Below are 13,639 nucleotides of genomic sequence, written 5' to 3'. Positions count from 1 at the left end.
GAAATTTATTCTCTCACAGTTTAGGAGGCTAGAAGTCCAAATTCAAGGTGCCAGCTCCAGGAGAAAGCTTTGTCTCTCTGTTGGCTCTGGGAGAGGATCCTTGTCATCAATCTTCCCCTGGTCTAGGAGCGTCTCCGTACAGGGACCCCAGGTCCAAATGATGCGCGTGCTCCTGGCTCTCCTTGCTTGCTTGGTGATAATGAAGTCTCCCTGTCTCTCTGCTTATTTCTGTCTTTTATATTTCAAAAGAGATTGACTTAAAATACAATCTAATCTTAGAGATTGAGTCCTGCCTCATTAACATAACTACCTCTAATCCTGCCTCATTAAAGTCATAGAGGTAGGATTTACCACACATAGAAAAATCATATCAGATGACAAAATGGTAGACAGTCACACAATACTGGGCATCATGGTGTAGCCAATTGATACAGGTTTTGGGGGGGACACAGTTCTATCCGTAACAATTATTATAGCTAATGTTCATTCACTTACTATCCCTGTACCAGGCCTTGTTCTGTTCCTTTATATATATTATTTAATATTCATGACAGTCCTTTGGGTAGGTACTATTATTATCTCCATTTCTTAAAATTTTAATTAAGAAATTTAAAGTGTACAATTTAGTGGCATTAATTGTATTCGCAATGTTGTTCAGCCATCACCACTATTCATTTTCAAAACTTTTTCATTACCCCAAACGGAAAGTCTCTTCCCAGCTCCCGGTAACAACTAACCTACTTTCTGCCTTTGTGCGTTTACCTATTCTAGATATTCTATGTAAGTTAAATCATATAATACATGATCTTATGTGACTAACTTCTTTCACTTAGCATAACGTTTTCAAAGTTTATCCATGTTGTAGTATGTACCAGTACTTCATTCCTTTGTTGTGCCTGAATAATATTCCATTACATGGATATGGATATGTTTTGTTTATCCAGTCATCTGTTGATGGACATTTGGGTTGTTTCCATCTTTTGGCTATTGTGAATAATGCTGTAGTGAACATTGGTGTGCAAGTATCTGTGTGAATCCCTGCTTTTAATTCTCTTGAGTATATATCTAGGATTGGAATTGTTGAATCATATGGTAATTCTGTGTTTAATTTTTTTGAGAAGTATTATCTCCATTTTACAGATGGAGGAAGCCGAGGCACAGCTAAGTTAAGGTTACACATTAAGTAAGAAGAAGAGCTGGGTTGCAAGCCCAAGGAGTCTGGCTTCAGAGCCCCTGCTATTACCACTAGGTCTGCCTGTGGTAGGTCAAGTGGCCATCTTTCATCTGCTTACATGCTGCTCCAGGGACATGGATCTCATGACCTGTAGAGGCAGCCAAGGCCCAGGTTGTATCACTCTGCCTGTTGGAAAAGGCTTCCTTATGTTGTACATAGATCTGCTTCCATGTTCATCCATCCATCCCCATCCAGTGTGTGATTCTATGTTCGGTGTTTTATTTTTCATCATTCGTCATTCACAAATCTGCCCAAAAAGTCACCATAATAAATAAGCCACATTACTGAGCTCTCACTTTGTGCCAGGCTCCATGCTAAATGCTTCATGCACATTATGTCATCTAATTGCAACAGCAAATCTATAAAGTAGGTACTGTTATTGCCTCCATTTCCCAGAGGAAACTGAGGGTTGGAGAGGATAAATCCAAGGTCACATGGCTAATAAATCGCACAGCTGGTATTTGTGCTCAGGTCTGCCTAGCTCTAGCCTATTAGAAAGCTCTACAATCATCCATGTGCAGGTGTGACTGTGACACAGTCCACAGTGCAAATTGCCATTAGATATGCATAGAAAAAGTGCTTCTGAAGTTCAGAGGAGTGAGATCAGAGAAAGAGGGCAGCAGGAGACAGAGCAACCAAAACTTGTTTTCTAGGGGAGGGGACATCTGATCTAGGTCTTGAAGGGGGCTAGGATTTGGATGTTTGATTCAAGGAGGGCTCTCCAGTAGGATGGAGCTGCCTGAGAAAAGCCGTGGAAGGGAGAAGCAGAGGTAGTTAAGTTTGGCCAGAGCTAAAGAGCTGAGGATGGAGACAGCTAGCTGTGCTTTCAGGTCGCACAGAAAGAGCCTTCTTCTTCTCTACTGTTCAGAGATGTGGAGAGATTTCACCTTGTCTTCTCTCTTTTCCAGTTGAACACAGGTGTCCAGTTCCTCCACCTTTTCTTCTCAGATGTGAGAAGTGTAGGCCCCAACTGGATGGTGGATGTGTTAGTCAGGGTTCTCCAGAGAAACAGAACCAACAGTAGGTAGGTAGGTAGATAGACAGACAGACAGATAAAACAAACAAACAAACAAACCTGGTGCTGTCAAATCCATTCCAACTTATGGTGACCCATGTGTTACAGAGAAGAACTGCTCCATAGAGTTTTCTTGGCTGTAGTCTTTATGGGAGCAGCTCACCAAGCCTTTTTTCCCCTTATGGCACCTCTGAGTAGATTCAAATCGTCAGCCTTTAGGTTAGCACCTGATCACAAATCACTTTCACCATCCAGGGACCTAGTAGATGGATGGATGGATAGATAGATAGTTAGATATATATGATGCCTCTAATCCACAGAGGGACTCTCCCTGACACAAACACACACCCACCAACCCACCCCGCCTAGTCTCGTCCACCACCTTGTCAGAGCCTGGGCTGTGTTCTGAAAGTACCTTCTGATTTTTCTCCAAACAGCTCAGGAAGAAACTTGAGGGGCCCTCTTGGTTTCAAGGGATGAAAGAATGAGACTTATTCTTATTGAACTGGACTCATAGTGTATCAGGGGTTTTATCACCCCATTTTACAGATGAGCAAGCTGAGGTCCAGAGGAAGAGATGACCTAGACACAATCTCATAGGTGTAATTGTCACATGTTAAGTTTGCTGTGTCATTGTCTCCTGAAGGATGGATAAAAGTGTGGGAGACTCAGGAGAATGTGACCTCCCTCACCTGTTCTTGCCCACTAATTCCTCTTCCTGCAACAGTGGCTCTGAAATGCTGACTCTGGCTATGCTGACTGCTCCCCAGCCTTTCCCCCACATGGTAACAGATCATTCTTCCCAGCTTACTGCCTGCCTGAGACCCAGGTGGGCTGTCTCTGGGGGCCCAGGCCTCACAGATGTCACCCAGACAAGGCCCAGATGCCCAGTATTTCTTCCATGAAATGTCTCTGCTGTCTCTGGATTTCTCTGATCCTTTTTGGAGGGATTCCAGCATTTCTGTAGAGGGAAAAGAGAGACTGCAAGAGAGTTCTTTGATTGGGAGGTGCTTCCACCTCATGGCCTTCATCACCTGGCCCACACCTGGGCCAGAATCCAAGTTCTTCATTTTTTGTTTTCTACAAAAGGCCTTTCTATTCATCACCTCACCTGATTTTCCCCATAATTCTGAGAGGTAAGGCCAACCAACTAGTTGCCACTGAGTCGATTCAGATTCATAGCGACCCCATGTATGTCAGAGTAGAACTGTGCTCCACAGTATTTTCATGGCTGATTTTTTTGCAAGTAGATCACCAGTCCTTTCTTCCAAGGTATATCTAGGTGGACTTGAACCACCAACCTTTTGGTCAGCAGCCAAGAACATTAGCCGTTTGCACCACCCAGGTACTCCCAAGAAGTAAGGCAGAGAGGGTATAATTATCCTCATTTTGTGGGTGGGTTAACAGAGAAGCTAAGTGACCTCTCCAAGATCACATAGCTAATGAGTGGTAGAGCAGAGCTAGAACCTAGAAGCCAGTGTCTAGAAATCCTAATTTCCCTTTCCATTGCCCAAGCCTGGCAGCTATTGTGACAGCCTCTAGGATGGCCTCTCAGTCCCTCTCCATAGCCAGGACTTCCTCTATGGTCCAGCCCAGTATGTGGGGATCATGTCCCCAATTCAAACCTTCTCAGGCTTCTTGAGGCCTACAGAATAAAGCCTCACTTCTAGTTCTATATTTGAGGGTTCTCCAAATCCAACTCCAGCCTACTGCTTTTGCCAATCTTGGCTGACCTAGCAGGCTAGTTTTTTTTTTTTTCCCTGACAAGATGGATAAGATTAGCTGTTTGTGGAGAGGTCCCTCTGTGGGTTACAGGTATGTTTTAGCCTGCCTCCCAGGGAGTGGATGGGGAAACTGAGGCTAGGGTCAGCACAATTGCTGCATTCAGAGTAGCTAGAAAAGTAGGCTGGGAAAAAGCCTGGGCTTGAACTGGGTTGATATGGAGAGCCCTTTTCCCAGAAAAATCCACAAGTATGTTTCAAAGTGGAACACAGAGTTCACTGAATGTTTACATTTTGTTCCACTTCTACTGCAGAGAAATTCTTCTAGGGGTCATCCTCGCTTTCCCAGAAAAGTGGCATCTGGGTCAAACCAAGGAGTCCTGGGTTCCTAGGGAGCATTAAGGGCTGCAACTCAGAGATTGCTAAGAATAACTGGAATTCTTGAATTAGATAGTGGTGATAGTCGCACAGTTCTGTGAATATACTGAAAACCACTGAATTTTATATCTTAAAATGGTGAATGTTAGAGTATGGGAATCATACCTCAAATAAAAAAAATAACTGAGATCATTTGTTAAATAAATACATAAATGCTTTAGTGAGTATAACATCTTATAAAGCACATTCACACATCTGACCCTCACAGCAGTCCTGAGGAAGAGGCAGAGCAGAAGAATGATCCCATTTACCTGCTAAACAAACAGAGACCGAGAAAGATTAAGTGACTAGGCCAGGGCAGTTGAGTTAGAGTTTTATCGAGTTGGAATAGATTTTCATGGCCATCCCTTTCAATCTTTGATTCATAAGTGAACTTTTACCAAGCACCTCTTCTGTAATTGTGCTGCTACTGGGGATGCTGAGATGCTGATATCAGTATGACAAGACTGCTCCCTGTCCTCCAGGAGCCTGCAGTGTAGTAGGAGAGTTAGATAAAGAACCAAACATTCACAATGTGGCATAGTTGGTGCAGAGGGCAGGGAGAGGCAGTGAGCCAGGGGCTGTGGGTACCCAAAGGGGTCCCTGACCATGCCTGGGGAGAGCAGGGCAGTCTGCCCAGGAGAATGACAGCTGATCAGGTCTGGAAGGTCATGGAGCATGGCTAAAAGAAAGGGCAAAGTGACCAGGGCAGATTGTCTCAGGCTTGGTCCTGGAGGCCCTTGGATTCTGTGCTAAGATTAGGTTTGGCTTTGATTCATAAGGGCATGGGGGCAGGGGGGGTGTAGTCACAGAAGAATTTTAAGCAAAGGAAGGACCTCAGTCTGAGGCAGGCCCATCTCAGCCCCCATTTTTCAATGGTCTGGGGTAATATTATTAATGTGAGCTAAGAACCATTAAAGCTGATGACCATTAATTGAGTCCCTACTCTATGCTAAGGAGCCCTGGTGACATAGTGGTTAAACCCTTGCTTGGCTGCTAACTGAAAGGTCAGAGGTTCAGACCTACCAGCTACTCTGCACAAGATGTAGCAGTCTACTTCTGTAAAGATTTCAGCCTTGGAAACCCTATGGGGAAGTTCTACTCTGTCCTATAAGGTTACTAGGAGTCAGAATCAGGATAGAGTAAAACAGGTTTGATTTTACTCTGTGCTAGGCATGGTTATAAATGATTTATGTCTATCTCATTTAATTTCATTTACTCCTCTTCCTAAGAGATAGGTAATAGTCTTATCCTCACTTGACATATGAGGAAACTGAGGCACAGAAAGATCACATAATTTGCCTGAACTTTGGTGGAACTAGGTTTCAAACCCAGAGGCTGTGCGAAGCTTTAACCACTGTGCTGCAGAGCACAAAGGAAGAAAGGAACATGGAGCCTAGCTGGGCCGCAGAGACTCCCCCATACCAATTGTTGGAGACTAAAGTGTTAATAAGGAGAAAAAAAACCCAAGCCTGTTCAGGATCAGAGAAGAGAGAGGCAAGTAAGTGTGGAGGTGTCAGAGAAGGCTCCTTTGAGGAAGTGGGGTTGGAGATGTACCCTGAAGGTCGTGCTGCTTGTGATTCTGCAGGCAGGGTCAAAGGGGAGTACTGGTTCACAGCCAGAAGCTTGGTTCAGATCCGAGCTCTGCCACTCAACAGCTTGTGTGTGATCTTGAACAAGTCACTTCACCTCTCTCTGCCTGGCTTTTCTTACCTGTCAACAGGAGTAATAATAGCCAATCTCTGTCCTAGAGACTCTCATCAGGCTTAAATGCAGGTGCCTTTGAACCAGGGCATGGAACAAATCCCTGGCCATGTATGGTATGGCTTGTTTAAAAAGAAGTTCAGGGGCATCCCCTAAGTGATCTTGCCCAGGAAGTCAAAACGTTGGCATCTCCTTCGCCTCGAGGCCTCCCTGGAGTTGGGGGCAGCAAGAAGTGAAGGCACCAAGAGGGTCCTCCTTGGCCCTGTCTTGGCCTGTGGAAGTGGAATTGGCCGCTAGACCTTGTTGCTGATGAAGGCTGGTTTCTTCGTTTGGAAGGTGGAGAGATAAGGACCCAGACTTGGAACGTAATTGGCTTCAGTTGCCAGCTGAAACCAGCCCTGGGTACAAAGGGGAAAAACTAGCAGTGGGGTGGAAACAGCATTATAAAACTAGAATAGTGAACACTGCCTTATTCAGATGTGTGTCTGGCCAGGCCTGGGGAAAGCACCAGGTGTAAAGAACCAGGCGTGGAGAAGGTCTCAAGAAAGTTTTGCACGAATGACATGAGCAGGTCCCTTTTGTTCTCTGGGTGTCAGTTTCCCCATCTGGATTCAATCTCTATCCATTAAGCCAGTTGCCATCAAGCCAGCTTCGATTCCTGGCGACCACGTGTGTGTCAGAGCACAGCTGTGTCCCCGCGCTCGGGGCGGAGCTGTGTCCCCGCGCTCGGGGCGGGGCGGTGTCCCACAGGATTTTCAAAGCTGACTTTTTGGAAGTCGATCACCAGGTCTTTCTTCTGAGGTGCCTCTGAGCAGCCAATCTCTATAGTCCTATGTATTGCTGGTCTCCTATAATCAGTGAGTTCAGTTACGTGGTTGCCAAGTTTTCATGGGGGCTCAATTACCTCATTTTTCAAACAGAGACAACAAAATCAGCAGGTCCTACCCACCTTGAAGGAGCCCTGGTGGTGCAGTGGTTAAAATGATCCACTGCCAACCAAAAAGTTGGTGGTTTGAAACCATCAGTGGCTCCATGGGAGAAAGATATGGCAATCTGCTTTTGCAAAGATTTACAACCTTGGAAACCCCATGGGGTCACTATGAATTGGAATGGACTCGAAGGCAGTGGGTCTGAGTACCCACCTTGAGAGTTACTACAAGGGCCAGTGAAGTGAGGTTAGAGCAACGTCAGGGTTCTGGCAAATGGGGAGTCACTTTGACAAGGTGACATGTTCATGCTCTGGCAGTGGAGTGCAGCTGAAATGAGCTTGAACCCCATACTCAGTCAGGCCTGGTGTGGACCCCTGCTCCACCACTTACCATGAGAATTTGAAAGAGAGGCTTCGTTTCTCTGTGAGAGAATACTAGTATCCCTATGAGATGATAATAGTTCTCACTGCAAAGGTTATGGAGCTCAAGTGAGAGAATGCAGGCAAGAGGCGTAGCACTGGGCCTCGTACAGAGTGCTTAAAACCTGGTCGATGTTCCTGTGTTGTTGATAACCATAATGATGATGATAATTTATATTTAGAGATTGGGATTCAGTGGGATCAGCCAGGCTAGTGATGACAATGTTGTTATTAATAATTTCCTATATTTGTTTGGCACTTCCTAGTTAACAAAGCATGTTCATATCCATTGCTGTTTGTGGCCCTTAAGAGAGGCATAAAAGGCAGTCACCATCTCCATTTTACAAATGTGCCTGTGAGTCTTAAGAGAGAAGTGACTTGTCCACAGTTTCAGCTCAGGCCTTCACCCCTTGGGGGCTTAATTCCTGGCCAGAGGCACTGCAGAGATCAGCCACTGGGTCTGGCGCCCTGACAAGCAATTGGGGGTAGGGAGGACTGTTGGTCTGATTTTCACTCTGTAAATTTTAGAGAGTGAGTGACTGACTGACTGAATAAATGACAGAGTGACTGTTTTGGTGGCCTTGTCAAGTTACACAAAAACATGCATAGGCCTTGGAGTCTGTACATTCAGTGTGATGGGGGGAAGCCTGTTTCTCACCTTTGGGCCCAGAATTTCTGGAGCTCTGAGCAAACAGTGTCCCTGCTTGTCCAGTACAACCTGGTTAGATTCTGAGCTCTGGACAGCCAGATTCCTGTTTTCTATCTTTTGTTCCCCGTTCCCTCATCCCCATCTCAGTGCCTGGACCTAAAAATGGACTCTGCCTCCAGTTTCTCCTCCACTGAGTCCTGATTTATTCAACAAATTTTCATTGAGTTCCTACCATATACTAGGCACTGTTCCAGGTACTGGATACAGACGTGAACACAAGAGGTGAAGACATGATCAATATTCAATGGAAGTTTTTTGTACCAGTCTCTGGCAGTTCCCAGGGGGCAGGGAGGAAGGAATCTCAGTTACTCTGTGGAATGCATGATTTTGAATTCAGAAAAATGTCTCTGCTGTGGGAGGTGGCATGTGCTGGGGCCCTGGGCTGGGGGGTTGGGCTGGCCTGCGGTCCCATCTCTGCCACTGCCTTGCTATGTGACCTTAGGCCAATCTCTGCGTCTCTCTGGGCCTCTTACTCCCTGTCTGTTCAAGGAAGGGATCAGTCGAGATATGAGAATAGCTGCTGACGTTTGTGAGGCACTTGCCTAACCCATGTGTCATGTGCTCACACGAGCCCAGGTTGATGCCAAAGGCCCCTTCTTATTTAGCAGTTGGTTCTTGGGTCTTGTAGCCCCTGGGGGTGGTTTCTGAGCCTGACTCTGAGCCCCAGGAACAAGTTGGGGAGGATGATCATTATCAGCTCCCCCTCACCCTGGCCTGGGGGGTTCTTGCTGGCCTGGAGGCCTGAACTGGCAGTAGTGCTGGCGGAACAGCTTCCAACAAGGCAGCCTCTGACACAGAAGCCAGCCCTGTGCAGCAGGGGCCCCTGCATGTTGGTGGGTGTAACCTCTGTGCTTTCCTTTGGGTGGGGTGGGGAGGGCTGGTGTAGAGGTGGGGTAGGAGCAGAACTTCAAGGCCCCTGTACTCTGGAGTTGACCTAGCCCCTCCACATGAAGGGTGGTGAAACTGAGGACTGAGATGGGCAGATTTTCCCAAGTTTACACTGAATATCCCAGAGCTGTGCCTGGGACACAGATCTGACCACCCCTCCCCCCTCAACTGCATCTTGTGCTCAGCTGTTTCTTGGGCCCTGGTCATTGAGGTGAGGGGCGTTAAGTGTAGAGTGTGTGTGTACCTGGGAAGGTAGAGGGTGGTGGGACTTCATCCTGGCAGCTGTGGTTGGGATGGCATGTCGTTTTGTTCCATCTTGCTGCCTCCTGTCATCCTTCTCAGAAAAATTCTCAAGTCTCTTCCCTTAGTGACAGTGACAGCTAATGTGCTGAGTGACTTGTCCAGGGGAGGAGGGGAAACAAAGGGCAGGCTCTTGTGCCACATAGGAATAGGAGACCTGTGAGTCTTGGCTGTGCCTGATTCTTGGTAATGGAGTGGTTCAGCTGTGAGCACCATCGGCAGTGGACCAGTGTCCATGTGGCCTGGGCTGGCAGGCAGAGGAGAAGCCTCTCTGAGTCCTCCCTCCTCCTACCTCTGGGTGTCTGCAGCCTCACCTATGCCCCTGTAGCTCTGGGCTCTGTCACTTGACTCTGGCACAGGGACTGGTTTGGCAGGTTCTACCACACCCATGACCGTACTAATGACAGCGGGAGGGCTGGGGGCTGGGACGGCACAGGCCTGAGGAGGCACTGCTGCCCTGTCCTTGCCCTCCCCTTCAAAACCAGCCTCAACTCTGCCTGCTTCTCCATCTGTCTCATGGGAGCTGGGAGGCATAAGCCTCTCAGACCAGTAGTCCTGCTCTGCCCCTTATTCAGTATGTAAACTCAGCAAAGTTCCTTTTCTTCTTGGACCTCGGTTTCTTCATCTGTACAATGGGGGCTTTGAACTCAGTGATCTTCAGATACCCACATTCCATGATTCTAGTTTATAGCTCTGCCGTTGTCTCTGCATCCTTGAGCAAGTTATGGAACACTGAGGGTCTCAGGTTCCTAGTGGGTAAAATGAGGGCCACAGCCCTTGCTTGCTTCCTGAGGATGTTGCTAGGATCAGCTAACATCCTAATAAGTATCAGTCTTCATTGGAAGTGTTTTTCTGTAGTCTGGCCTGCCCTTATGTGCCTCAAGCAGGAGAAGAATATCCTGGAGGTGATAACGTTCTCTAGCAGTTACTTGGGTTTTCCCTAGCACTCTAGTGCTTTCTCCCCACTTACTCTGAGTTCATAATTGCCTGAGAACCAGGCCTTCTGAGCATCTCCATGAAGGAGAGAGAGCAAGGAGAACCCAGGGGAAAGGCTGCAGCACTTGCCACCTTCTTGTCCTCCAGACTTTCAGATCAACCCAGGGTCCAGTTCAAGGGAAGGAGGGAAGGAAGGAAAGTCCAGCCCCACTGCCGCCCCACTGCGTGATGCTGGGCAAATTGTTTCATTTCGTTGGACCACAATTTCCCTATCTAACAGTAAGGTGCATATAGATCATAGGTCGTCAAGATATTCAAATTCTGGCAATGTATAGAGCAGAGGAAGGACTAGGAGTTAGATAAAACATTCTCAGCCTCGGGTCAGGGGTAGAGGGAGAAGGAAATGGAAAGTAGCATTTATTGTGCGCCTTTTTAATGTGTCAGGTGTTATGCTAGTTACTTTGCATACATTATGTACATTATCTATACTCTTAAGTCTCCTTTCCACATGGCAGCCAGTGGGATCTTTGTAACACACCAATCTGACCATGTCATTCAGTGTCATACCTCTGCCTTTTGAATAAAATCTAAACTCCTTAGCATGGCCTACAGGACCCTGAATGAACTGCCTCCCTTTCTCCAGCCATATCTTCCATCGGTCATTTCCTGTAGCCACTGGAATCTTCTCCCTGTTCATTTAACAAATTCTTTCCACCCCAGGGCCTTTGCATTTGCTGTTCCCTCTCCTTAGAATTCTCTTTCCCAGCTCTTTGCAGCCTTGGCTCCTTCTTATCCCTTCATGTGTTAGCTTAACTAGGCCCCTTCCCGTGCCCCTCCGCAACTTTGCTGCTCTCTACCTCCATCCCTTGATTTCTTCATAATGCTTATCACAGTTTGTAATTATTTGTTTTTTCTTTGTATGTCATACTCATTCTTGACTCCACAGTGCCTGCCACAAAGTAGGTATTCAACAAGTATTTGTTGGATGAATGGATGAATGAACTGTAGGGAATGAGAGAGAGCTAGTTGAATGCCTGACTTAGGGCATGGCTCTTTGTAGGTGCTCAGTAAATGGAATCTTTTAGTGAGATCCAACGTGGCAGCATTGGTAAATACCCATCAGTTCACTATAGCTAGAGTATGAATGAGTGCAGGGGGAAGGGGAGGCAATGGACAATTAAGGTTAAAAAATGAGCTGGTGCCAGATTATGGCAGTCTCTGATGCTTGGCCAAAGAGTTTAGACTGCCTAAGAGACAGTGGCTGCAAGTCATTACTGGGCTGTTAATTGTCAAGCTAATGCTGTACTTCTGAGGTGCAGGCTTAGACACTCCCTTGTACATGGAGAGGCCATGCTGTGTGGTATAGGGGGCGGGGTGGGGTGAATTCAGAGAGAAACAGGGTGGGCCCTCTCTGGAGTCAACCTCTGAGGCAGACCATTTCCACAAGCCTAGAAGGAAAGGACATAGTTGAGAACATGCTGTTTCCTGATTCCACATTGCCACTGCATCATTCCTGTGGGATAGAGGGTTGGAGCAACCTAGAAGTCAGATGGTTTGGATTTGTAATCTGGCTCCACTCCTTATCAACCATGTGACTTCTGGCAAGTTTAATTCACACCTCTGATTCTGTTTCTTCATCTGTAAACAAGCTACGATTAGTACCTGCCTTATAAGGTCTTAAAAAAAAGAAAAACCAAGCTCATTACTGACGAGTAGATTCTGACACATAGCGGCCCTATAGGACAGAGTAGGACTGCCCCATAGGTTTCCAAAGCTGTAATCTTTACCGAAGCAGGCAGCCACATCTTTCTCCCACAGAGCTGCTAGTGAGTTACAATGGGTGACCTTTTGTTAGCAGCTGAGGGCTTAACCACTGCGCCACCGGATCTTAGCGAGGATAAATGTGGTAGAGCACATGAAAGGGCTCAGCAGAGTACCAGGCACATACTGAGTACTCACTCAAGGTGGACTTTTATCCTTCATTTAAAACTCAGAAGGAGTGTTCCAGACAGAGAGCGCCACAATGCAAAGAAAAAAGTGTGGAGGCCTGAAACAGGAGGGGGCAGTTGTGTGCTGTGCCCTGTTGGGGACCCCAGGAAAAGGAAGTGGAGCAGCAGGCGGGTTCAAATCCACCAGCTGCTCCCTGGAAACCATACAGAGCAGTTCTACTCCATCCTATAGGGTTGGCAACAGGTTTATAGGATGTTAGGTTGAGAATGATGTGATCTGATTTCTGGCAGTGGGAAGGATGGATCAGGAGGGCAAGGCTGGAGGCCAGGAGAACAATGGAGAGGCTGTTGGTGTGACTCTGATGAGAAGTGATGAATCTAAATTTAGGCACACGGAAGGGGAAAAGAGAGTGGGCAAAGAGGGAGGGTGGACAGAGCCTAGGGCTGAGTCAAGTATAGGGGAATGGAGTGGGAAGGAAGCGAGAGCATCTTGGATGACACAGGATTTCTCAGTTGGGTGGCTGAAGGAATTATAGAGCTGAAAGCATGGAGAATGCATGTGGGTTTTGATGTCTGTAGTTTGACTTTTCTGGGAATTGAGAAGCATCCGAGAAGCCTGGCTTTTTGTTCCAACTGTTGGAGGGAAAATCTTTCTAAAATCTGAGTGATTGGCTCCTCCCATAATGGTGAGAGAGCCTGAGTGGGGACACTGTGCACACTTCTTCCCCACTGCACTAGGGACTGGATGTGATGGGGGAAGGTATGGTGGCCGGGACTGTAGGTGGTCAAAGCTGGAGATCTTATTTGGAAGCTGTTTCTCAGAATTCCTCAGTTTTTTTGTGATTTTCTTCCTTCTCCTCAAAGTGTATAAAGAGTCATTTCCAGTTAGTGGAATGTTTTGTATATTCCAAGGCATGAGACTCAGGCTAGGCAACTTTTCAAAAGTGGTGTGTAAGATTCTGCCCCGCCTCCCTCTGCCCCATTATTTATTTATTTTGGTGGATGGACTGGGAGTTGTTATACTAAAGAACCCTGGGTCTTAGATTACCTTTTCTAATTCCCCTACTTTGCAGGTGGAGAAAATGAGGCCCCAAGAGAAAGGGGATGAGATTTGCTCAAGGTCCAATTGTGCATTAATGTCAGAACTGGACCTGGGCCCAGGCCCCTGACTTTTAGCTATGAGCTCTCCTGTGGTTCTGTGGCTGGTACTCCTCTCACTGCCTTTGTAGGAGGAGTTGGGGGTGGTGAACTGATGGACACCCACAGACCCCTGGCCTCAGGCAGAGGCATGCACCTGGAAAGGACTGAACTGTTGTCCTCAGCCCCCAACTTGGAGGTCTACCCATATCTCTTCTCCCCGTCAAAGATGGGCCTGGAAGCATGACTGGGAGTTGGGAGCTAAAACTGAAGCGATTGTA

At 47.0% G+C, this 13,639-nt stretch overlaps 2 protein-coding genes across 8 annotated transcripts in view; one reads left to right on the top strand and one right to left on the bottom strand.

Annotated features, from left to right (window-relative positions):
- Positions 1 to 3,033, bottom strand: part of LOC126067330 (glutamate receptor ionotropic, NMDA 2D-like) — a 28,582-nt gene extending 25,549 nt beyond the window's left edge. Inside the window, exon 1 of the mRNA XM_049869131.1 lies at positions 2,942 to 3,033. Within this exon, the coding sequence (XP_049725088.1) occupies positions 2,942 to 3,033 (92 nt within the window). The remainder of the gene's footprint in view (positions 1 to 2,941) is intronic.
- EPB41L1 (erythrocyte membrane protein band 4.1 like 1) overlaps positions 1 to 13,639 on the top strand; it is a 143,654-nt gene that overhangs the window by 25,027 nt on the left and 104,988 nt on the right. The gene's annotated exons all lie outside the window — the stretch shown is intronic.

The sequence above is a fragment of the Elephas maximus genome, chromosome 25 (assembly GCF_024166365.1).
Source record: "Elephas maximus indicus isolate mEleMax1 chromosome 25, mEleMax1 primary haplotype, whole genome shotgun sequence".
Classification (NCBI taxonomy): domain Eukaryota; kingdom Metazoa; phylum Chordata; class Mammalia; order Proboscidea; family Elephantidae; genus Elephas; species Elephas maximus.
Note: the sequence above shows the minus strand (reverse complement) of the source record. Positions and strands in the feature narration are given on the sequence as shown.